Source organism: Hypanus sabinus, chromosome 12 (assembly GCF_030144855.1).
Source record: "Hypanus sabinus isolate sHypSab1 chromosome 12, sHypSab1.hap1, whole genome shotgun sequence".
Lineage (NCBI taxonomy): Eukaryota > Metazoa > Chordata > Chondrichthyes > Myliobatiformes > Dasyatidae > Hypanus > Hypanus sabinus.
The window spans coordinates 60554155-60579943 of NC_082717.1; the positions used below are offsets into that span (position 1 = coordinate 60554155).

Consider the following 25789-nt stretch of genomic DNA (forward strand, 5'->3'; position numbering starts at 1 on the left):
AACCACTGCATTGCTTAGTAATAATTGTAGCTTCCATTGGGGCAGGGCCTTTAACATGCTCCATTATACTCACTTATCCTTTAAAATTGTTCCGATCGTTGACTGACTGTAGCCTAACGCTTTTCCAATGACTGATGGCGTTCCACCTCTTTCTGATCGCTTTATTATTTCCACTTTATTTTCAATCATGATCGTTTCATGTCAACAGAACAGAAACACTGTGGGCGGTGGGTCCTGAGCTCTGTTGGGTCCTGAAGTCCACTGCACTGAGCCAAGTTAAATAAGTTCCGGAGCTCTGCCGGGTCCTAAAGTCCACCACACTGATACAGGTTCAATAAGGGACTTGAGCATCCATGTTTTTCGGTATCCATAGAGGGTCTGGGAACCAATTCCCCATGGATAAGGAGGGCCGACAGTACAGGAGATGGCTGTAATGTTGAAGTTGTTTAAAATGTTGGTGAGGCGTAATCTGGAGTATTGTGTGCAATTTTGGTTACCTACTTACAGGAAAGATGTAAATAAGATTGAAAGTACACAGAGAAAATTTATGGCGATGTTCCTGGGTCTGGAGGACCTGAGTTATAAAGAAAGATTGAATAGGTTAGGACTTCATTCCTTCAAACTTAGGAGATTAAGAGATGTGATAGATGTATACAGAATTAGGGGGTAGAGATAGGTTAAATGCAAGGAGGCGTTTTCCACTGAGGTTGGGTGGTATTACAATCAAAGGCTATGGGTTAATGGTGAAAGTTGAAAAGCTTGGGGAACACGAGGGGAAACTTTTTCACTCAGAGCGTTATGAGAGTGTGGAATGATCTGCCAGCACTAGTGATGCATACAAGCTTGATTTCAATGTTTAAATGGTTTGGATAGGTACATGGATAGTTGGGGTCCTGATGCAGGTTGATGGGAGTAAGCAGTTTAACTGTTTTCAACATGGACGAGATGGCCCAAAGGGCCTGTTTCTGTGCTGTACCTCTTTATGGTTCTATGAAGAAGCCATATTACATTGACTACAAGAACTGGGTCATGTTACAGTTGTACAAGTTGTTGGTGAGATGGCACCTGAAGTATTGTATGCATTTCTAATTGGAAAGATGTCATTAAATTGGGAAGAGTGCAGAAAGGATTCATGAGCATGTTACTGAGAGTGGAATTCCTGAGTTATAAGAAAAGGCTGGATAGGCTAGGATTTTCTCCCCCCAAAGCAGAGAAAACTAAGGGTGAACTTGAAGAAGTATATAAAATCATGAGGGACATAGAATGGTCAACGTCTTTTTCCCAGGATAAATGAGGCTAAAGGTAGAGGCATAGCTCAAGGTGGGTGGAGACAGATTTAAAGGGAATTGGAAGGGTAAATTTTTCACGCACAAGGTGGTGGGTTTGGGGAACAAGTTACCAGAGGGAATGATAGAGACAGGGACATTTACAGTGTTTAAAAGGTATTTAGGTTGTTGCTGTTGTTTCATATGGCAGGTGCATGGATAGGAAAGGTTTAGAGGGATATGCACCATACACAGACAAATGGAACTAACGTTGGTTGGCATGGACAATTGGGCCACAGGGCCTGTTTCTGTGCTGTATAACTTTGACTCTTATTTTGAGTACAGTTATTATTAGTTTCTGAAATTACCTTAAAAATAAATTGATGAATTTAATAATCACATTTCCACAATATTCTCATTAACTGAGAAATCGCTTGCTTGAATCTAAATGCCACTTCATATTGAAGGCTGTCTAAGGGTCTCGTAGAGTTTGGTTAGATCCTTTATAGTGTGGAAGCTTGCTGTATCCAAAGTTGTCAACATTTCAGGGTATTAATTGTTCTACATGCTAAAATGTTGTTTTACAGCTTCGAAACAGCCAAGGTTATTTGATTCCAATTAATAGTGAACTGAACATAAACAGCAAACAAACGTAAGTAATAACTTTTCTCAGTGAACTTGCTGCATTCTTCAGTCAGCTACATACAGCAGAAGTGACTGCAGATGAATGTAATGAATCTCATCATATGATTCTTCTTTACTTTGCTCCTTGTGCCACTCTTTCTGCCATCTACCACATCAAGTATTCCATGGCATTTCATCCACTACTCTAAATATTTATTGACCCCACCAGTAATGTGCACAGGCATTTGTGTTTGTTGTTTACAAAAAAGTACCATGTTTACTTGGCAAGACAACTTATCCCAAGCTTGTGATCTCTACACCTGAGAAGAAAAGGGTAGCCAATTCCCATACAAGACAAAAATTATTCAGATTTACTTAGAAAATGCTTTTCCTTTATCATTGATGAGTCTAAATTCTTGAGCTTCTGTTAAGCACTGTGGATGGTGTAGTTTCATTGGAGTACAGCTGTGTTTCATTTACACAATTTACTACCACATTAAAGGATAATAGAGATGGTCATTAAATGTTAGTCCTGTCATTGAACCTTCGTTTCTACAGTATGAATGAATATTTTTTTCATGAATAGCATGTGTTGTTTCACTCCTTCCAAAATTGTTGTCTGTCACTGAGTAATTCTGAAATGAGGATTCTCTAATAATTTTCTGGCTGATCTCTTTCAAAATAGGCATTTTTCTTACATATATGAAGTCCTAATGCCTTAAGAATTATCCTGCAAACTTCTCTGAGTACCTAAATTCAGGTTTCATATTCTTACCCACAAAGTGTCCCTTGCCCTGTGCTGCCTCTGCGTCCTCCTCCAGTCTTACCAATCCATGTGCACTTTCTGCTTTTCTAATACTTGAATTCAAACCCCTGTGCAGTCTGCTATTGATGATTGCTTTTTCAACCCCTTGGAGTTTCCTGGCTGTTTATCTTGGCTGTGAGCGCTATTTTAAGGTTGCAAGGTATTGCTGTTTTTCTGTACTTTCATGTAAAATTTCTAGAATTCTGTAAGATTGGTCTAGGTTTTCTCAGTGCACAACATTGCCTAATGTGGTAAAGAGAGTACAGAAAATATACAGAGTTAAAGGCAATGCTATTCAATTACATTAACTGCATAATGACATATTGGCAGTGGTTCAGAAGAATTATCAAACCAAAAGATTATGAAAGTAGAAACTAGGAAAATATAGCCAGACACATCTGGTCATGAATGATGATTGTGTATCTGGCTTGGTTTCATGCTAGTTGTATCCAACACATACAAAAGGTGCAATCTGTAGGTATACAACCTCCCTACACCCACTTTTACTCTCAGGCCATCAAAGTTGTGCTATCTCAAATCCTTCCTGGCCCTAAGTATTTTCATCCCTCCATCAGTCACCCCAGCTCCAAATGGCAATATCCTGCCTGCTCGGCACAATTCTCTCCTGGCAGGCGGGACCCAATCAGGCTTCCAATCAATAATCTTCTCTTACTTCTCACTCCTTAGCTTTCGGCGTCCTTGAGTACCACGTAGGTTTACAATAGCTAATTCACAATTGAAATAGTAGTTGCTATGCCAAATAAAACTAAGTAGCACACATGTGGGCATCAGAATTTGTAGGTATTCCATACTCTGAACAATTTCTCCACCCATATCTTTATCTGATCTATATCCCAAGCAGTAGAGGTCCCAGTACAGAACCCTAAGAAACACCACTGATCAAAGACCACCAGCTAGAATAATTCCCTTTGACCGCTACCCTTTGCCTTTTATGAGCAAATCAGTTCTGAATCCAAATGGTCAATTCACCATTGATCCCATGCATCTTAATCTACTGGATGAGCTTCCAATGAGGGATCTTGATAAAACACCTTACTAAAGTCCCAAGTAGACAACATCCTTAGCTCTACCTTGATCAATCACCTGTGTCACCTCATCAAAAAACCCAATGAAATTAGTAAGATGTGATTTGCCCTGCGCAAAACCATGCTGGCTTGCACTAATTAGGCTCTCCCTAATCAATTTGAGGTCATTCTCAAATTAATATTTGTTCTTGAATTTTGTATCTTATAGATCTCAACATGTGATTTTAATTTCAGGATGGTGCAACCTACAGTTAAATGTTAAAATTATAAATACTTGCTTACTTATTTATTTTTATTATTTCTTTCTTTTTGTAGTTATGCAGTTTGTTGTCTTTTGCACACTGGTTGAATGCCCAAGTTGATGTGATCTTTCATTGATTCTATTATGGTTATTATTCTATTATTAATTTATCGATCATGCCTGCAAGAAAATAAATATCAGGGTTGTATATGGAGATATATGTGTACTTGGATAATAAATCTACTTTTTAAACTTTCAGCTTTGAAATTCTTTAATTTCATTCTTTAAATTAAATTCTTTAATTAAAAGCTTTTAATTATGTTTCATTTTTTTTGTAGGCCATATGTTCTGGAAGTAGTGAAGTTGTTTCAACATGGTATGTAATTTGTTAAGTAAAATAGTCTTCATGTAATAATGTTGAAAAATAAATAAACTTTGCTGCATTGACACCTTGAAGCAGAATGATAACCATAATCTATCTATCTTGATGTTCTTGTGACTGAAGTCAAGTACATCAGTGTTTTCTGATTTTTGACCTCCACAGAATGACTACATTTGAAAGGCTTATTACATTCTTACAATGCAGAACTTTAAAGATATTGCTTATACACCAACATTATGTATTATTCAGTAAATTGTGCACACAGGCAGCAAAATTTTATCCACCACTGTTTGGTGTTGCTACTGCCTGGAAGTCTGAGGAAGAACAGCCGGAGCTGTGGGAAAGCTTATGAGACATGGTCACTTAAAAGTATAAATACCTAATTACTACCAAAACATTATTTAAGGGCAAACTGATAATTCAGTAGTTTATGGTAGAGGGCCTTTGGAAAATATGAACTAAAAAAGAAGAAGCAGTATTGGTTATAGAAACAAGTACAACCATAATGAGTGATGGAATGCCAGAAAGATTAAAATATGTGGCATCCTGAGAAACAGAATACAGGGGCAAGAACACCACCAGACGAATACTATAAGCTAATGAATCACTTAAATTCCTCTCAGTGAGCCTCTTGTTTGGAGCACCTTACTGATATCCCTGTGCATAACAAGATCAAGCCTTTGGAGTATAGGAATTGGTCACATGTCTAAAGAAGTGGTATAGAAATTGTGAATAGAAAACAGACTATAAATTATGCAAAGTATATTTTTTCCTGTTAGTCTGTTCTTTCATCTTCAGTTATGCCCAGACCTCGTAATGCTACGTTGACGGTTATCAATAAAGGTTTGAAGAACAGACTGCAAAGCATCATGAAAAGGGTATGAAAACTTAAGTGCCTAGATTGCAAAATAAATCATTTGCCAAATTTATGCAAGTTAGGCTGAAGGGCTTATACTTACTGTTCTAAGTTCTAGAAGATCAATGTGAAAAATTGCAGCTGGAGAAGGTTTTAGTAATGTTAATTTGCAATTTGTATTTATATGAAGTTTAACAAAATGTTAGGCAACTACTGGGATTGGAGATTCAGGCTAATTATTTACATTTTAAAATTGAAAATATACCACTTAGTTCTCCAAGTTTGGATGCATTTTTACAGAGAGAAACACCTGTTTTCACTGTGGGTACAGAATGTTTTTTAGCCGGAATCATACTCGAGGCAATGCACGTGAGAAGTATTAATGTTTAATTTTAAGGAACTGTCAATATGATTTGTTCCACATAAATAATTCCTTGCATAATAAAGAGTACTATACATGTACACTTGTCTGTAGGCTTTAACACTGCTTCAGCACGCAGGAACTATGTGCACGCATCCTGTTTTGTAGCCACGTCTGCGCCTACCTTGTCACTTTAATCTCTATCCAACTCATTCCGACCCTTTTTCCTTTATTCTTTTACACTGCTCTAATAATACCCCAAAGCATCTAATCTTCCATATTGGCATGTTGCAGCCCTTGGAACTAGATAGTAAATTAACAATTTCAGGTAGCCATTCTATTTTTCCTCTCAGTCCAAATATGTCACTGTACTTTCCTGTTTAAATTAGTTTCTTTGCTTTAATCTTCTATCCCTCTCTGTGGTTTTAAAATTGTTGCTGTGAAAACATTGATGATTTTAGACTGTGTTTTATTACAGACATTCCCTCTGTTATCTCTATCCTTCTCTCTCTGCCACTTAGAACAAGTTTGCTTTCTGTCTTTTCTGGTTCTGTTGAAATGTTCTTGACTTGAAGTGTTGACTTTGATTCTCTCTGCATGCATACCATTTGATTTATTGAGAGTTGACCGCATTTCTTGTTTCTCCCCCACTCTGAGGTTGAGCCTGAAACACATATCTGCGGTCAAAAGAATCTTCCTTCTTCATTGTCAACTTTTTATTAATTTACTGCTTTTCTGGAGAAGGCCAAAGAGAAGAGAAGATGGGAGATCTTAAACTGTCTGAGGAGGGGGGTTCTGGAATGTGATCCAAATCAAAAGGAGGGTTGATCCACTCTCTTTTAACCATGGAATACTTCACCCAAGTTTTGTATCTGCACATAATTTTCCCATCTTGTGCTTCAGATGTGGTTGAGGCAGCTCTCAGTTTGAGAAGCCACACCTCATATTCCATCTAGGTAGCCTCCAATCTGATGGCATGAACATCCATGTCTCTAACTTCCAGTAATTTTTCTCCCTCCCCCCTCCTTTTTCTTCAATTCCTTCTTGCCTCTTCTCCTCACCTGCATATCACCTCCCATTGGCGTCCCTCCTCTTTCTCCCATGGTTCAATTTCCTCTCTTATCAGATTTCTTCTTCTCCAGCCCTTTACCTTTTCCACCTATCATCTCCCAGCTTCCTATTTCATTCCTTCTCCCACCCACCTGGCTCCACCTATCACCTCTAGCTAGTCCTCTTTCCCCTCTCCCCACCTTCTTATTCTGGCATTTTCTCCCTTCCTTTGGGATCCTGATCTTGGACCAAAATGTCAACTGTTTATTCTTTCATAGATGCTGTCTGACCTGCTGAGTTCCTCCAGTGTTCCTCCAGAGTATGAGTTACTCTGAATTTCCAACATCTTCAGAATCTCTTGTATATAAGACTTAGATAAAGTTATTTTTAAAAATATGAATGGAAGGTAATTTATTTCATGCAAAGCTTGGAGTGACAAATGAAGTGATTATGACTAAATTGGTCAAATTTTTCACTATTTACTTTTTGGAATTTGAGTTAGTTTATCAAGTATCAAGGTATAGACAAAAATGTTTTGCATACAGTTCATGTAGATCAGTTCATTACATAGTGCATTGACGTAGTACAAGATAAAACAATGAGACAATGCAGAATAAAATGTAACAGCAGCAGAGAAAGTACAGTATAGATAGGCAATATGGGGCAATGGCATAATGAAGTGGATCGTGAAACCAAGAGTCCATCTTAATGTACTAGAGAACCATTCAATAGTTTTATAACAATGGGGTAGAAACTTTCTTTGCCTTGAGCGTGGTGATATGTGCTTTGAGGCTTTTGTATCTTTTACCCAGTGGGAGAGGGAAGAAGAGAGAATGTTTAGGGAGGGCGGGGTTTTTGATTACGCTTGCTGCTCTACTGCGGCAGCGAGCCGCAGAGGCTATCAACTTCAGGAGATCTTGCACCACTCGCACCTGTCTTTTTGTTGGTGACACAGTAGTGGAGACTGCAAGCAGTTTCAAACTCTTGTGGGTACGCATTTCGCATAACCTCTCATGGTCCCAAAACACATCCTACGCAATCAAGAAAGCTCACCAACACCTCTACTTTCTGAGGAGGCTGAAGAGAGCTGAACTATGCACATCAATACTCACAGTCTTCTACAGATGTGCAGTAGAGAGCTTCCTAACATGCTAGGTATGGAAACTGCACTGTCAAGTTCAGGAAGTTTTTACAATAGGTATCCAGTGCACCACCACCAGCAGTCTATCCACCGTCAAGGACGTTACATACAGAATGGTGCCTGAAAAAGGCCAACAATATCGTGAAGGATTCCACCCATCCTGCTCATGGACTCGCAAACATGAGGAAAACTGCAGATGCTGGAAATTCAAGCAACACACGCAAAATGCTGGTGGAACACAGCAGGCCAGACAGCATCTATAGGAAGAAGTACAGTCGACGTTTCGGGCCGAGACCCTTTGTCAGGACTAACTGAAAGAAAAGATAGTAAGAGATTACCACCAGCATTTTGTGTGTGTTGCTGCTCATGGACTGTTTGTCCCATTCCCATCAGGGAAGAGGCTACATAGTATCCATGCCAGGACCACCTGACTCAAAAACAGTTACTTTCCCTAAGCAGTTCAACTGATTAACACCTCCAACCATTAACCCACTCCAATACACCCTCCACCATCACTACTTTATCATTTCCTGCCAGAGTCACCTTATGTACAGCCACCCCCTACTGAGAGACACTTTATGTACATATAATCAATCCATGTATATAAGCTGTCTTATGTATTTATATATTTTTATTATTATTGTATTCTTATTGTATTATATTCTTATTCTTGTATTCCATGTGTTTTTATATGGTGCATCGGATCCAGAGGAATAATTATTTTGTTCTCCTTTACATTTTTGTATTGGAGATGACATAAAGCAATCTTGACATGCACACAGTGTGGATGGAGAGTAGCTAGTTTCTGTGATGCGCTGACCTGTGTCTTTAGCTCTGCAATTTCTTGTGATCACAGGCAGAACAGTTGTCATACCAAGCTGTGATGTATCCAGACAGGATGCTTTTTTTGGAGGGTACCTTGATAAAAATTGGTAAGGATCAGTGGGGACATGCCAAATTTCTTCAGTATCCTGAGGAAATCGAGGCATTGGTGAGCTTTCGTGGCTGTAGCATCAATGTGGTTGGACATTGATGCTACAGGACAGGCTACTGGTGATGAACTTTCCTAAAAACTTGAAGCAGTCAATCCTTTCAACTTCAGCACCATTGACTTAGACAGGAGAATGTGCGCTGTCCCTATTTCTGAAGACTGTGATTAGCTCTGTTGTTCAAATTGAGGGAAAGGTTGTTGTGATGATAGGATGTTACTAAGTTCTCTATTTTCTTTCTGTACTTTAACTCATTGTTATTTGAGAAATGGCCCACTACAGAGGTGTCATCTATAAACTTGTAGACAGAGTTGGAATAGAACAGTGGTTCCCAACCTTTTCTATGCCCCACACCCCTAGGAAATGTTTGATTAATGTTTGCACCCCCTACAAAAGTAATATCACATTTGAAGATGAAGAAGTCTAATTTCTTATTTTTGAACCACATACAATACTGTGGGTGAACAAATTGAACTTAAAAAAAGCTTAATTCAGTGCATAAAATGCAAATATAAACTGAGCAATTAGATTCTAATTTATTCAGAAAAATTGTAAACAGTAAAATCAATCCCAATTGTGAACATAAAATTCAATGACTTCTTTGCTCCTGCTTCTCATTCATGATTTTGTCAAAACGTGGAACTTTCTTGCTGACTGCGATCTGCAGATCTGCCTGTGGATTCAGGCGATTTCTAGATTTTTGTCTTGATTGACAAAAGAGAACTGAATCCAGATTCACACAAGTATGTTGTTGCAAATGGAGTGAGGACACAGAGTGTTTTTCCACCAAGTCTTGGGAACATATCCAGTGCTGCACACCAAAACTCCTCCAAAGTCTTGTTTTCCAATTGCATTTCAAGAGCTTGATTTGTCCACAAATCAATAAAAGATTTCAGCTCTTCATTATCTGACATTTTCTCCAAATTGTAGGGATATGGATTCATGATCCATTCTTCTGAAATCTTCAGGTCTCCAGCAGCAAAATATCTATCAAATGATTCTGACAGCATTTCCAAATGAGCCACAATTTCTTCACGCACAGTAGGATTTATGGATCCAGCATAATCAACCATCTCTTCTCGTGAAGGAAAATTTGACAGACTGCTCTTTCAATCCTTCATCGCCAAAGGCGTAACTTTTCTTTGAAGGCATTCAACTTTTCACAAGCCGTCAATATGTTTATCCCTTTTCCTTGAAAAGAAACACTCAGGTCATTCATACGAGTGAAAATGTCAGCTAAGTAAGCCAGCATTTGGGCGAATTCCTGTGATTCCATTGCTCAACCAGATCACATTCACGCTCCTCCAGAAAAACTTTGATTTCTTCCCGCAGTTCAAAGAAGCGAGTTAAAGTGTGTCCTCATGACAACCAATGGACTTCTGTGTGGAAAAGCAAAACTGAATGCTCACTTCCCAGATTGTCCAAAGCATGCCCTCTGATCCAGTTGATGACCTTCACACAAGTATCAACGACTTTCTTCAAATTTGGAGGCAATGTTTTTGATGCCAAAGCACGACGATGAAGAAAACAATGGGTGACATGCAAGTCTGGAATCTCCTTTTTCATCAATGCAGAAAAGCCAGATTTATTTCCAAGCATTGCAGGTGCCCCATCAGTGCACACAGAACCAATGACTTTGATATCTAAATCATGTTTGGCAAAGACGTCTTTCACCAGTTGCATCACATATTTTGCAGTTGTGTTTGTTTTCAGATCTTTACAAAACAAGAAATCTTCCTTCACAGCACCATCATTGACTTACCTCACTAATGTGATGAGTTGACTGCAACTGGAGACATCAGTTGACTCATCCAACTGAATAGAGATTTTGAGAGGACTAGCTCTGACATCTGAGATGGATTGGTCCAAAATATCTTCACTCTAATCATTGATTGGGTTGTGAAGGACATTATTTGATAGGGGCACCTGTTCAAATTTTTTTCTTGCTTCTTTGCCCAGGATAATTGTTGCCATTTCCAGTGCACATGGCTTGATGAGATCTTCTGCAATTGTATGAGGCTTCTTGGATTTGGCCACTTTATATGCCACTTGGTATGAAGCAAGAAGTAATGGTTTTTCAACAGAAATGGAGTCTAATTTTAGAAGAGTTCTTTGTGAATCAAAACGAGCTCTTTTGATTTTCAATGACCCAACATCATGTCCTTCAACATCAGCTCCGCCATGCTTGTTCTTGAAGTGCTCTTGAAGCTTGGATAGCTGCAGATTTGAGTTGGAAAACACAACGCTACAAAGAATGCACTGGGTTTTTTGCAAGCCATTATTGTCCTGTTGCGCAAGTGAAACCAAAGCACACACAGTCATCATTCCATTTCCCTCTGTTTGACATTATGAAGGGTTAATGAAGGGAAAAATATAAGCTAATATGAGAAAAACTATCTGACTAAGTCAGGGATGACCACTTTACTCAACCAGACACGCCTATAGCAAAGTATCACGAGAAATACGCTTTTGAATATTATATTACGATATTATCTGCGGTTAAGCCAAGAGAAATCGTCAGGTGGAAATGCTACTCCCATCACACGATTCAAAATCCTCAGAGCTAACCATGATTCCTTCTCAACTAACATAATTCAAAATTATAAACGATTCAAGAAAAAAAACCTTCTAAGAGGAAAAAGACCTTTGAAATTCAAAAACTTCTGTAATGCATTGAGACAAATATGAATGAATGACTTCAGCTGCTTTTTATCAAAATGCGGCTTTTTAAAATTTTATAATTGAATAATTTACCTACTGTCTGGGGGTTTGGTTTTAACGCGAAGTCGTTACTTGATGGTTGATTCGGGATATATAAAGATTTTGGCATTATGAGATGATTTTTAACTCTGGGATGTAACCTTCTAGCTAACAATGATGAGACTCCTCGACTCTGATGTGTAACTTCCCAGGTTACACTGATGAGAATCCTCAATGCTGACTCGGGCAGCGGGAGACTGGAGTGTGCTTGGGACAAACGTTACTACCACTTCTCAAGTCACACTGGCAACTGGCTGAGTGATGACTTGTGACTTGTCACTCAAGGACACAAGCCACTCTTTGTCGCACCCCCTGGGGGTGCGGGCACCCCAGGCTGGGAACCCCTGGAATAGAATCTGCTTGTGCGGTAAGGAATAAAGCAGCAGTTTGAGGACGCAGCCTAGTGAAGCACCAGTAGCAAAAAATATTGACATAAGTATTGTTATCTGTCCTTACTGATTGCAGTCTGTTAGTCAGAAAGTCAAGGATCCAGTTGCAGCGGGACTGTTAACTCCTGGATCTCAGAGTCTGGTGATGAGTTTGCTTGGAATTATGGTATTTGATGTTATCACCTTTTAATATGTAGTAATTTTGTGGCTGGATCTTGCAATTCTCACTTACTTTGCAATATTAAGCCAAATATTATGACCATCATTGAATTTAGTGTGATTTTATCCAATAACAATTCTAATTTAGTATTTATATTGATTGAATGGAATAAACACAAAGAAAGAGAGCAAAAAGTAAAAGAAAACCTGCTTCAAATAGACTAACATAATTCAGTCTTGTTTTCTTTCATTAAAAAACAGTAAAACTTTCTAAAAGGAAAGCTTAATTTTATAGTGAACTAAAAATTAAACTCTTTGTGAAAGAATAAAAGCTCACATACTTCCAATATTTACTTATTTTTTTAAGAGAACACTGCCTCATCTTAACACACCCCAAACAGCCTCCACTCACTCCTCTTTCTCTCATGCTACTATTATCATGTTATAGTAATTTAAGTAACTTCATGTGTACAGTCTGTTCCTCAAAGTACAGTACTTCCTTGCAACCAATCACACCTGCATACACACATTGTTGTAGACCAGCAGCATGTTCAAATATGCTTTCTAGTACAAGCCATTCTTTTTACATTTCAGCCTGAAACACCACTAAGATGGAAAATAATTAATAACCTAATCTTTCCTGATTTAAAAAGGAACAGTGAGATTAGCCTAATATCCATCAGTGATCTCAGTCCCAGAAATGTCTCTCTTCACTTATAGGCTGGAAACAAAGTTATTATTAGACTGGCGGGTTTTGTCATCATATTTAAAAAAAACTACAGGAGTAGAAACCTGAAACAGGAAACAAAAATGCGAGAAACAAGCAGCAAGATTGGCAGCAAGTGTGGAAAGAGAAGCAGTTGAGGGTACATATCAGGAATATTTTCCACAATTAAAACTTCCTACTTTGGCATAGAGATGAAGGAATGGATGATAGATAGGATTAACTTCTCACACTTTTCACCAGTGGCAGGATTAGAAGCAATGAAATATGAGTCTGATAGTACAATAAATTCATTCTTTTATGCTGGCTTTTTGCTTTTTCAATAACTCTCGTTAAGTTCTCTCTCCAAGATCCAAACGGAATTGATCGAAATTAAAACCATAACTAACATCTTATTAGTGGACACAACTTTCTTTGGGGAGAACCAATCCAAAACTCACTTCTCGTGCTTGTATTAAAAAGCAGTTCAATTCAGTTAACTCCATGTTTGAAATAAAACCAAAGAATTCCACTGATTTCAATTTCTATTCAATAAAATGATAGCTGAGTCTTACTATAACTAAATTAAAACATCTATCTCAAAAGATTCATTGGCTTAGACACAGATACGTAATAAGTTTTGTATCCAAGGCCCAGTCTTATTTGTAGCTTCCTGCATCTCCATTCCATAGGTAATCAATTGCTATTTCTCTCCTGTTTCACAACTGTTTCTATACAAAATATCTCAATTATCTCTGCTGCAACACAAAAGCTGCCAAACATCATTTAACATTTTAAAATGCACAGTGCATTCTCACACGTCAAACAAAATATGACTTACTCTCAAGGACACAGGACAATGTACAACAAAATCACTCATACCTCAAGAAAAACTTTTAAAGGTCTAACACAAAGGAATGCAGGAATCTGTGCAAAAACATAGATACAAACATCTCATTAACCTAAAGTCATCATTTCTGCCAGCTGTAATGAGATCCCACCTTTAGTCATATCTTCTCCCCATACCCCACTTCTGCAGGGACCACTTTCTTGGTGGCTCTCTGGACCCTCATCCCTCCACACCCCTTTCCTTGACCCCTAACACATTGCCCTGCCCTCTTGGTAGATTTAACAATTGTCCTTACTCTTCCTCCCTCACTACCATCTAGGGACCTAAACTTCACCCAGCTGAGACACAAGTTCACATGCATCTCCTTCAACCTTATAATACCATAAGAGATAGGAGCAGAATTAGACCATTTGGCCCACTAAGTCTGCTCTGCCATTCCACTGTGGCTGATTTATTATCCCTCGCAACCCTTCATGCCCTGACTAATCAAGAACCTATCAACCTCTGCATTAAATATAATGAATGATATGGCCTCCACAGCTGCATGTGGCAATGAATTCCACAGATTCACTATCCTATGGTAAAAGAAATTCCTCCTTGCCTCTATTCTAAGGGGATGTCCCTCCAGTCAGAGACTGTGCCCTCTGGTCCTAGACTCACCCGCAATAGGAAATATCCTTCCTACATCCACTCTATCCAGGTCTTTCAATGTTAAAAGGTCTCAATGAGATTCCCCTTCATTCTTCTAATCTCCAGCGAGTACAGGCCCAGAGCCATCAAATGCTCCTCATACATTAACCCTTTCATTCCCATAATCACTCTTGTGAACCTCCTTTGGGCCCTCTCCAATGCCAGCACATTTTTCTTAAACAAGGGGCCCAAAACTGTTCACAATACACTGACTGACGTCTGACCAATTCCGTATAAAGCCTCAGCTCTTGTTCTTATATTCTAGTCCTCCAATGTCAGCATTTCATTAGTCTTCCTTACCATCAACTCAACCTTCAAGTTAACCTTAAAGAAATCTGTGGGTCGTATTTTGAATTGTCCCCAGAAAGTCCAGCCATCATTGTTCTGCCATCATCCTTGCTGGTGTCCCCTTCCAATCAGCTTTGGCCAGCCCCTCTCATGCCTCTGTAACTTCCTTTACTCCACCGGTACACCTCTCTTTATTTTCTCCCTTCCAAATTGCAGGGTGAATTCTATGATATTCTGATTACTGCTTTGTAAGGGTTCCTTTGCTTTGAGCTTGCTAATCAAATTTGGTTCATTACACAGCACCCAATCCAGAACTAGCTGATCCCCTAGTGACTCAATCACAAGTTGCTCTAAAAGATCATCTCATAGGCATTCAACAGAGTGGGATCCAGCAGCAACATGATTTTCTCAATACCTACATATTGACCCCTCCCCCCCAAGTGACCGTTGTAGCATTGTCCTTTTTACATGTCTTTTCTATCTCCTGTTGTAATTTGTAACCCACATCCTGGCTTCTATTTGGAGTCCTGTATATAACTCTCATCAGTGTATTTTTATCCTTTCAGTTTCTTAACTACCCACAAGGATTCTACATGTTCTGATCCTATGTCACCTCTTTCTAAGGATTTCCAATAGAGCTACCCCACCCCCTCTGTCTGCTTGTGTGTCCTTTTCATACAAGGTCTATCATTGGATGTTAATCTCCCAACTATGATCTTCTTCCAGCCACAACTCTGTGATATCATTCTGTGTACTGTGTGCATTAAAATTATAACACATTCGGTCCTGTATTCATCACCCTTTTTGATTTTGCCCCACTGTAACTCATCCCTCTGACTGCAATGTTGTGCTATCATCTCTCTGCCCTTCTTGAAAGTCTCAGTTCACACTGCATCTACTTGATTACCAACTGTCCCATCTTCAGCCCTAACTTTCCTATTTCTATCTCCTTGCCAAATTAGTTCAAATCCTCACTAACAGCTCTAGCAAACCTGCCTACAAGGATATAGGTTGCCTTTGGGTTCAGGTGTAACCTGCCCAATTTGTACAGGTCACACCTTCCCCAGGAGAGAGCCTAATGATCTGCCAAATCATCCTATTCTTACCCTCAGTGGTGAAGGCATAGGTAGCAGTCCAGAGATTATTACCCTGGAGGTCCTGCTTTTCAGCTTTCCATCTAATTCCCTATATTTTTTCTTTAGGACCTCCTCCCATTTCCTACCTATGTTATTGGTAGCAATATGTAGCATGACTTACTGAACCCAGTCAGTAGAAACTGGCTTCAGTACCATCTTGTGCATTAGGATTCTGGATTTCCTCACTTGTAGACCCCAGTCAGTTCAGATTGGCTGAAGTATTTCCTCCATGATCTCTGTCAGCACAGGTGCACCACAGGGCTGTGGTTTGACCCCTGCTCTACTCACTTTGCACCCTTGACTGTGTGGCTAAGTACTGCTCCAACATCATACTCAAGTTTGCTGATGACACCACTGCATCAAAGGTGGAGATGAATCAGTGTACAGGAGGGAGATTGAAAATTTGGCTAAGTGGTGTCATAAAAACAACCTCTCACTCAATGTCAGAAAGACTGAAGAACTGATTGTAGACTTCAGCAGACGGAATCCAGAGCCAGTCCTCATCGGAAGATCAGAGGCAGAGAGGGTCAGTAACTTTAAATTCCTGAGTGAAACTCTCTGGATCCAACATGTAAATGTAATTGTAAAGAAAGCAAGGCAGCACCTCTACTTCTTTAGGAGTCTGCGGAGATTTGGTATGACATCAAAAACTTAGATAAACTTCTATAGATGTGCAGCGGAAAGCATATTGACAGTGTGCATTACAGCCTGGTATGGGAACACCAATGTCTTTGAATAGAAAATGTTATAAAACTTGGTGGATTTGGACAGTATGTCATGGGTAAAGCTCTCCCAACCGTAGAGCACATCCACATAAAATGCTGTCGTAGGAAAGCAGCACCCACCATCAGAGATTCTCACCACCCAGGCCGTATTCTTTTCTCAATACTGCCATTGGGTAGAAGGTACAAATGCTTCAGGACTTGCACCACCAGTCTGAAGAACAGTTACTACCCCTCAATCATCAGGCTCTTGAAAAAAAGAGGATAACTGCACTGATCTACTGAGATGTTCCCACAACCAATGATCTCACTTTAAGGACTCTTTATCTTGTTATTTCATGCTCTTATTGTTTATTGCTATTTATTTATATTTGCACAGCTTGTTGTCTTCTATTCTTTGTTTGCTCTTTCATTGATCCTATTCTCCACTTCTCCACTCTATGCTGGCTATCTTGGCTCTCCACCCTCTGGGTGGATGTGGGGTTTCAAACTGAAACATCAAAAATTCCTTTTCTCCCACAGATGCTACTATTCTATAGATTTGTTGAATATGGCGGTAGGAAATTCAATCTCAGGGCTGTATGTTGTGACATGTATGCACTCTGATAATAATTTTTACTTTGAACTTTGGATCTAACGTATTTAACTTACTCAATGAGGCCTTCTTTACATTGATGAAACCAAGCAGAGATACTCAAAATCTTTTCTTGCCACTCCCTCTTCTCCACTCTATACTGGCCATCTTGGCTCTCCACCCTCAGTGTGGATGTAGGGTTTTAACCTGAAACATTAAAAATTCCATTCCTCACACAGACATTGCTTCACTCGCAAAGTTCTTCCAGCAGATTGGTTGTTGAACCTGAACTCCGGTAGTTCCAGATTCCATTTTGCAGTCAAAATTTCTGTTGATTTAAAGGCAACATGCCACTGTCTACAATTAAGTCTTTAGTTGGTTCTATACACCATAGAAAGCACTCTACCTGGATGTATCATGGCTGAGTTTGTCGACTAGTCTGTGTGAAGCTGTACGAACCTGCAGAGCTGTAGACATTACTCACCATATTAGGGAAACCAGCCTTCCCTCCTTGAACTCAGTCTGTACTTCTCACTGCCTTGGTAAAGCAGCAAACATAATCAAAGCCCCACCCACCCCAGACATTGTCTGTTCTCTGCTCTCCCATAGGCAAAAGACAGAAAAGCCTAAAAGCATGTACCTCCAGTATCAAGGACAGTTTCTATTTAGCTATTATAAGACTATTGAATTGGACCCTAGTAAATCAGATGGACTTCTGACCTCATAATCTAACTTGTTATGATTTTGTACCTTATTGCCTACCTGCAGTGCACTTTGGCTGTAGAGATTATGCGTTATTCTGCATTCTGTATTGGTTTACTTTGTATTACATCAATGCACTGTGGAATGGATTGATCTGTCTGAACAGAATGCAAGATAAGCCTTTCACTCAACCTTGGTAAATTCACATTGATTTTGATTTCTCATTGTGTTGATGTGTTTCTGGGAACTGGTATCATGAAAACAATTTTGTTTTCTTTCTTGGTAGAATAATTGAATATGGGCGTAGCACCACCAGCATTATGCGTGGGTGACATAGGGTGGTAGGGCACGTGGGTTTCCTAGGGGTGGAGATAATCAGGCTATTGTTGTGATATTCTGGAGTTGTCAAAATAAAGCTGCAGCCAAAATATTCCATTTTTCCACAATGCTAACATTATCCCTGATTCTAACTGTGATGTGTTGTGACAGAGCACAGTTCCACCTGAGACTGTTCTTCCCTCCTTGGCAACAGCTGGACAATGTTTACCTGGTCCTTAGCTACACCAGTATGGCTATCTTCATGTTATCTGAGTTTCTGTAGAAGGAGTGGAGTATGTCTCCATCTCCTCAACGATATGATCATTGATGTTTAGTATGATTGGTTAAATATTGTACAGAATTAATCTGTGTATTGAGTTAAAAAAAACCCGTCATGTCAGCCTACAGTTGAACACTGCTCCGTTTACATAAGCTGTTTCTTGGCCAAGCCTGTTTCCCTCTCAGCCTTGCTGCAGTTATGCTCAGTCCTTCCAGCTTGATTCTGAAATCCATTCAGAGAGAGTATCTGAACTGGATTTGGTGTCGTATGCTCCCACTCACTATTCTTTTCTGAATATTATAAAGCATGTCCTAATATTTGAGCTTCCTGCTCTCTAGATTGTAATTTTCAAATATCTCTGGAGCTCCAATTCTCAATCATTCCGCTTTAAGAATTTCAACAATATTCAATTTAAAAAAAAATTTCCTGCCCACTGAGGTTGTATCCCTCTGGGTTGCCTGAACATTCTGCTAAATTAGAACAGCAGCAACCACTGGTGAATATATAACCTTAGCTTTTTCAAAATCTTAGTTGCAAAGAGAAAGTTTAGCTCTCACACCCTTGCACAGTATACAATCCATTCTCCATGTATGAGACTAGTGATAGTCCAGCTTGATGCGTTTTGGCCATCTTCAATCCATTTCAGCTGATATTGATCGTCACAGCATTACCCTACACTTTCCCCTTCACTAATGTGTAGCATCTGAACTGTCACTGTCCCATTCAGGTATACGGGAGCACGTAATTGACTGTCACCGCCGGTGCATACGTATCTTCTCTTGGATGTGGCAAATTTAAGAACAGGATTTACTCCCTAAGTATAGTTTTAGTCTAGGCCTCTGGATATCTCTGTTACCTAGAAATGGCTTGTTAAAGCCTTGATAACTTCCAGAGGTATCTTCAGAGAGATGCAGGGGCTTTACATAGTCTCCACCCAACTCAAGTTACCTTTCCTTATGAAGATAAGGCCTGTTCAGACTTACAGAAAATGACTCCAAAGACAAAAGTGATTTTGGCAGGGATCAGATCTCTGTAATTTCGGGGCTTTGATCTAGGTCAGCTCTGGGTTTGGCCATATAATTCCTTTTAAGTCATTTTTCCAATTGCAAGTCATTGCTGAACATTAAGAAGATCAAGTACTGTAGGTCTACACCATCAGCAAGTTGCTTGATTGCAGTGCAGCTGGACTTGTTGTGCACTATTTTGCTTCCTGCTACAGCCACCCAAGGAAGAAGGCATCAAAGGAGATGTGCAGAGGGGGTGCACATTCCAACAAAAGATGCAAATACAAAAAGAACGAAAAAAGATAATAACAGTAAGGAATAAATATCAAGAATATGAGATGATCAGTCAATGAAAGAGAGTCCACAGGTTGTGGGAACAGTTCAGTGATGGGCAAGTGAATTTGGGTAAAGTTATCCACTCTCTTTCAGGAGCCTAATGGTTGATGGTTAATAGTTGTTCCTGAACCTGGTGGTGTTAATCCTGAAGCTCCTGTACTTTCTTTGATGGCAGCACCAAAAAGAGAGGATGACTTGAATGGTGGGGGTCCCTGAAGTTGGATGCTGCTTTCCTGCGACAACACTCCATGTAGATGTACTTAATGGTTGGGAGGGCTTTACCTGTGATGGACTGGGCCATATCCACGACTTTTTGTGGGATTTTCCATTTAAGGGCATTGGTGTTTCCATACCAGGCTGTGATGCAACCAGTTAAGATACTTTTCACCATACATCTATAGAATTTGTCAAAGTTTTAGATGTCATCCAGAATCTTTGCAAATTACAAAGGAAGTAGAGGTGCTGCCGTGCTTTCTTCATCATTGCACTTAGGTGCTGGGCTCAGGAGAGGTCGTCTGAAATAATAGCACCGAGGTATTTAAAGTTGCTGACCCTCTCCATCTCTGATGCCTCTGATGAGGACTGGTTCATGGACCTCTGGTTTCCTCCTCCTGAAGTCAATAAACAGATCCTTGGTCTTGCTGGCACTGAGTTTTTGTTGTTATGGCATCACTCAGACAGATTTTCAGCCTGCCTCCAACATGCTGATTTGTCACCACCTTTGATTCAGTCAATAATAGTGGTGGTGTCGGCAAACCTGAATATGGCATTGGAACTGTGCTTGGCCACACGGTCATAAGTGTAAAGCAAAGGCCAGGTAGAGTCTGTAGAGAAGGGTTAAGTATTCGCCCTTCAGGTCCAGACCATTCATTAGAACTAGGAAAGAGATAAAAGTTATTTTCCAGCAGCAGAGAGGGTAGAGGAAGGGCATGGTGAGACAAGGGGACTATCTGATCATGACTCAATATGACAGAATCAGATTATGTTTCTTTATGTTTTGCTAATAGCAAGGCTGTGAGATGTAATAAAATGCTACACCATACCAATTGTAGAGAAAAACTGAGGTAAATTGACAGATAGTTGACAGGCAGAAATGGCTAGTTTTGATATGGACAGAAAGAGCAAGTTAAAATAAGTCATTTCGATATTTAGTCCAGACGGCTGCAGTGTCCCCAAATAGAAGATAAGGTGTTCTTCCTCAGCTTTTGATGGCCCTCATTGTAACTGTACTGGAAGCCACAGTCAAAGTAGAAATAGGATATGCAATTAAAGTGACTGAACTGTATTTGTTGAGGTCAGTTCAATATGGACAGATAACAGAGCATGGTCTGTGTCATGCCGGGGAGCTTTACTAATCTGTTTTGGGATAATTTTGAAGTGGTTTTATAGAAGGTCGGTTTCAGAAGTAGGATGAGCTGGATTGTTTACCATTTTTAATATAGAACATGGACAATATACTGTGTTGTCAATACCCGTCATGATCTGAATTTGAACTAACCCCATTCGCATGTACGAAGTCCATATCTCTCAGCTCCCAACTTGATCATTTGTCTGTCTAAATACATTGCTATGTTATCTGCTTTTACGACTTCTGCTGGGAGTGTTCCACCAACCTACCACCCTCTGTGTTTAAAAAAATCTTTAGCTCTCCTTTCAATTTTTCCTTTTCATCTTAAACTTATTTGAAATTTCTATCCTGGGAAAAAAGACTATAATGATCTAGTTATGCTGCACATAATTTTATATAATCCTACCAGGACACCACTCAGCCTTATGCTGCTTCAAAGAAAACAACCCGTGTGTCCAACCTCTCCTTGCAGCTAATGCTCTCTAATCCTGGCAAAATCTTGAACTTCTTTTGCACCCTCTCCAAAGCTTCCACATAATTTCTATAATGCAGCGACCAGAACTGCAGAGAGCACTCCAAATATGATCTAATGAAAAGTTTTATATACCTGCAATGTAATTCACTGACGTTGGAACTCAGAGTCAGAGTCATGAAGCATGGAAACACACTTTTTAGCCCAACTGGTCCATGCCGATCCAGATTTCTTTTTTTTTGTAATTTATTTTTTTTATTCATCATCATCAAACAAACATTTCCATAAGATGTACTTCAGACTTTGTACATATATAGCATATAATCATATATATCACAAATCTCCACAAAGTATTTATCTGAGATATACACTTATAGAAAAGAGTGGAAAGAAAAAACAAGCAAAAGGAAAGAACTATGTACAAGTAGGGAGTGATCTTTTTTTTTTACAAAAGATTCATTGATTTGTGAGAATAAAATCAGGCCTATGAGGCATTATGTAGTTAAACCATTTTTCTCAGTATGAATCAAATTGTTCCAGCTTATGATTAACGGATGCTGTTACCTTCTTCATTTTGTAAATGTCCATTGTAATTTCCATCCATGTATTTAAAGTTGGGCTCTCTTGTGATAACCATTTCCTAGTAAGAGTCTTTTTACCAGCCACCAGCAGTATATTCATTAAATATTTATCTCTTTTCAACCAATCTTGAGGTATATATCCAAAATATATGGTCTTACTCTTTAAGGGTATTTCATATTTAAAGATGTCTTGTAGGGCATTGTGTATCCCCCTCCAATAGTTTTTGATAACAGGGCAGTCCCAAAAAATATGATAATGATTTGCATTGTGATTTCCACAATTTCTCCAACAAACAGGGAGGTTACTATTATAATGGGATTTCTGAGAGGGTGTAATAAAATATCTTATCAATTTTTTCCATCCAAACTCCCTCCATTTCTGTGAACTGGTACACTTCCATTGATACCTCCATATTGTTGTCCATTCTTCTTCAGATATAATTATCCCTCCTTCCTTCTCCCGTTTTGTTTTAATGAATGAAGTCAAGTGTGTTTTAAGATTTGACAACCCCTTATACATGCTTGAAATGATTCTAATACCATTATCTGAATTATATGCTTTTCTAAAGAGCTCTATCAAGCACGTACTTCCCTTGGTTACATTTTTAAGTACCTTATTAACATATTGTCGCATCTGTAAATACCGATAAAAAATCTTGTTTTTCTAATAAGTGTTTCTCTTTAAGCATTTAAAAAATGAACAGTGTTCCTTCTTTCATTATGTTGCAAAGAACTGTTATTTCTTTAGCTGTCCAGTCCTTAAATCTAGAATCCAATTTATTTGATATAAAATCTGAGTCATATGCACACCATTTAAGAATTGCAATATCTCCCTCTAAATTATATGCTTTTATAGTAGTTTTCCATATTTTAAGAGTCAATTTCACCCATGGGTTATCAATAGTATTAATGTACCTTTGCAGGTTGTTATCAGCCAAAATTGCTTGTATAGGGATGGGAAGTACCCACTCCTCAATGTTTTTCCATTGAGCATCATATGATGGGTTGCACCAACATATCATAGCTCTCAACTGTGCTGCAAAATAATAATCTCTAAGAGAAGGTAGGCCCCACCCCCCCCCCTTTTCCTTCGCTAATTGCAAAGTTTTGAGACGAACTCTAGGCCTTTTACCCTGCCAAATAAACCTTGATAGCATCTTGTTCCATTCATTGAATTGATTTTGATTAATCTCTATTAGTAGGGTCTGAAAGAGATATAACAGTTTGGGCAGTATATTCATTTTAATAGACTCAATCCTTGAACTGACACTGAAAAAAGGAATCAGGTTCCATCTTGCCACATCTTCCTTAATTTTTTTTATGTAAAGGCTGATAATTATATTCTGATAATTTTGCCAAATCTTTTGGCATAATGATGCCCAAATATGTGAAAGACTCTGTGTGCCATGCCCAGGGGTATCAACTTTCAATTTGTCTTGGTGGGCTACAGTAATATGAAAGTGATTGGGTTTTATTTAAGTTGATCTTGTATCCTGATAATGGACCATATTGTTCAAAGGATTACATCAATTTAGGTAAAGAGTGTGTTGGTTGCTCTAGATAGATCAATATGTCATCCGCATAACAAGCCAATTTATGCTCTGTCCCTTTAATAGTAATTCCCCTGATATCTTCATTTTGTCTGATGTATTGAGCTAATGGTTCCAGATATAACACGAAGAGTAGCAGTGACCATGCACAACCCTGTCTCGTGCCCCTTTCTAGGGTAAGACTATTTGATAATTATCCATTGATTTTAATCCTAGCAATGGGATTGTCATATAGTGTCTGTATAGTTTTAATAATTGTGTCTTGGAAACCAAATCTATGTAAAACTCTGTAAAGAGAATTCCAATTAACCAAATCAACTGCCTTTTCAGCATCCATGCTTATCACTATTGCTTTGATTTTATTTTTTTGTATATGATCCATAATGTGAAGTGTCCTTCGTATATTGTCTTGTGTCTGGCATTGTCGTATAAAACCTGTCTGATCATTACGTATCAGTATGGGTAGAAACTCCTCTAATCGTTTGGCTATGATGGAGGTAAATAACCTATAATCTACATTAAGAACGGATATTGGTCTAAATGACCAGCATTCCATTTTATCCTTGCCTTCTTTCGGTATAGCTAAGATTATCGCTTCCTTCCAATTGGGTGGCATTTGTGCCTTTTTTAGAGTCTGGTTCAGTGTGGGGAGTTAAACAGGAATTAACTAATTTTTAAATTCTTTGTCCCACTCTACCGTATACCCATCTGATCCTGGTGACTTGCTTAATTGAAGCCTACTAATTGCAGCTTTTAATTCAACTTCAGTTATGTCAGCAGTCATCATTCTATTTTCTTCTTCGCTTAAAGTGGGTAACTCTAGAGAATTCAAGAGGGTGTCAATTTGAGTTAGACTTCCCCCTGGAACTTTGGAATATAGAGTTTTGTAAAACACTTCAAAAGCTTCTTGAATTTCACTTAGCTTATTTTTTATCATGTTCGTTCTTGGGTCCCTAATTTTATGAATTGAATTTTCTGCTATCTTTTTTTTCAGTTTCCACGCCAGTATTTTCATAGATTTTGATCCACTTTCATAGTGTCTCTGTTTCAGAAGCATTAAATTTTTCCTGATTTCTTGCGTAGCCAAGTTATTTATTTCATTCCTAATTCTTTTAATTTCCCCTAATGTATCCTGTGCCAAATTCAATTTGTGTTTTTTCTCTAGTTCCTGCAGCCTATTCTGTAATTCCTCTAATGTTTTATTCCTTATTTTTTCCTTATATGGAGATATCACGATAATTTTCCCTCTTAAGACCGCCTTCAGAGTATCCTATAAAATGGGAAGTGAAACCTCTCCATTATCATTAAATTCTAAGTAGAGACCAATTGCTTTTTTAATTTGTTCCTTAAAGTACGGATCATTGAGTAGACTTGAATTTAGTTTCCAAATAGTATTCTTTGGTTGTAGGTCAAAATCAACGGATAAATATATAGGTGCATGGTCACTTAAATCTATTGTCCCAATTCCACAGGAGTTTATTTTGTCTTTGTCTTTTCCAAATGTTATGAAATAGTCTATTCTTGTATATACAGAATGGGGAGCAGAATAATGAGTGTAATCCCTTCTGTCAGGGAAAAGGTCCCTCCATATATCAATTAAACCAGCATCCTCAAAAAGTGTATTAACTTTCTTATGTAAAGATTTTGTTTCATATGTTTTTCTATTGGAAGAGTCTAAATTTGGTTGTAATTGTAAATTTAAGTCTCCCCCACATATCAGGAGACCTTCTGTTTCTGTTACCATAATATCAGTAATTTTCTGAAAGAAACCAATTATCACTTCCCGGGGGTGCGTATATATTCAATAGAGTAACTGAATTTCCGTCTATATTCCCTCTTACCAGAATATATCTGCCCTCTTTATCTCCCATTTTGAATACTTTTCAAAATTTAGCTTGCTTGAGGTAAGAATAGCAACTCCTCTTCTATGTCCTGATTTATATGAGGAGCAAAACAGATTAGTGAAACCCATTCTCTTTAGTTTTTTATGCTCATTATCACTTAAATGAGTTTTCTGTAAATATACTGCATGGGCTTGTTCTTTTTTCATTTTGGATAAAATTCCCTTATGTTTGATTGGATTTAATAGCCCATTGACAGTAAAAGAAATGAATTTTACCTTGTCCTTAGCCGTCTGTATTTATCTGTCAATGTATCATTGAAATTA

The 25789-nt window shown here is 38.6% G+C and overlaps 1 protein-coding gene across 9 annotated transcripts in view; it reads left to right on the top strand.

Moving 5' to 3' along the window:
* Positions 1 to 25789, top strand: part of si:zfos-1056e6.1 (uncharacterized protein LOC107988029 homolog) — a 134044-nt gene that overhangs the window by 65506 nt on the left and 42749 nt on the right. For all 9 annotated transcript variants that reach the window (XR_009515127.1, XR_009515128.1, XR_009515129.1 and 6 more), the window contains exons 5-7: positions 1853 to 1917; positions 4320 to 4357; positions 5162 to 5241. Coding sequence is in view for 6 of the 9 variants with exons in the window: in XM_059986046.1 (XP_059842029.1) it covers positions 1853 to 1917; positions 4320 to 4357; positions 5162 to 5241 (183 nt within the window). In the remaining 3 variants the exon portion in view is untranslated. The remainder of the gene's footprint in view (positions 1 to 1852; positions 1918 to 4319; positions 4358 to 5161; positions 5242 to 25789) is intronic.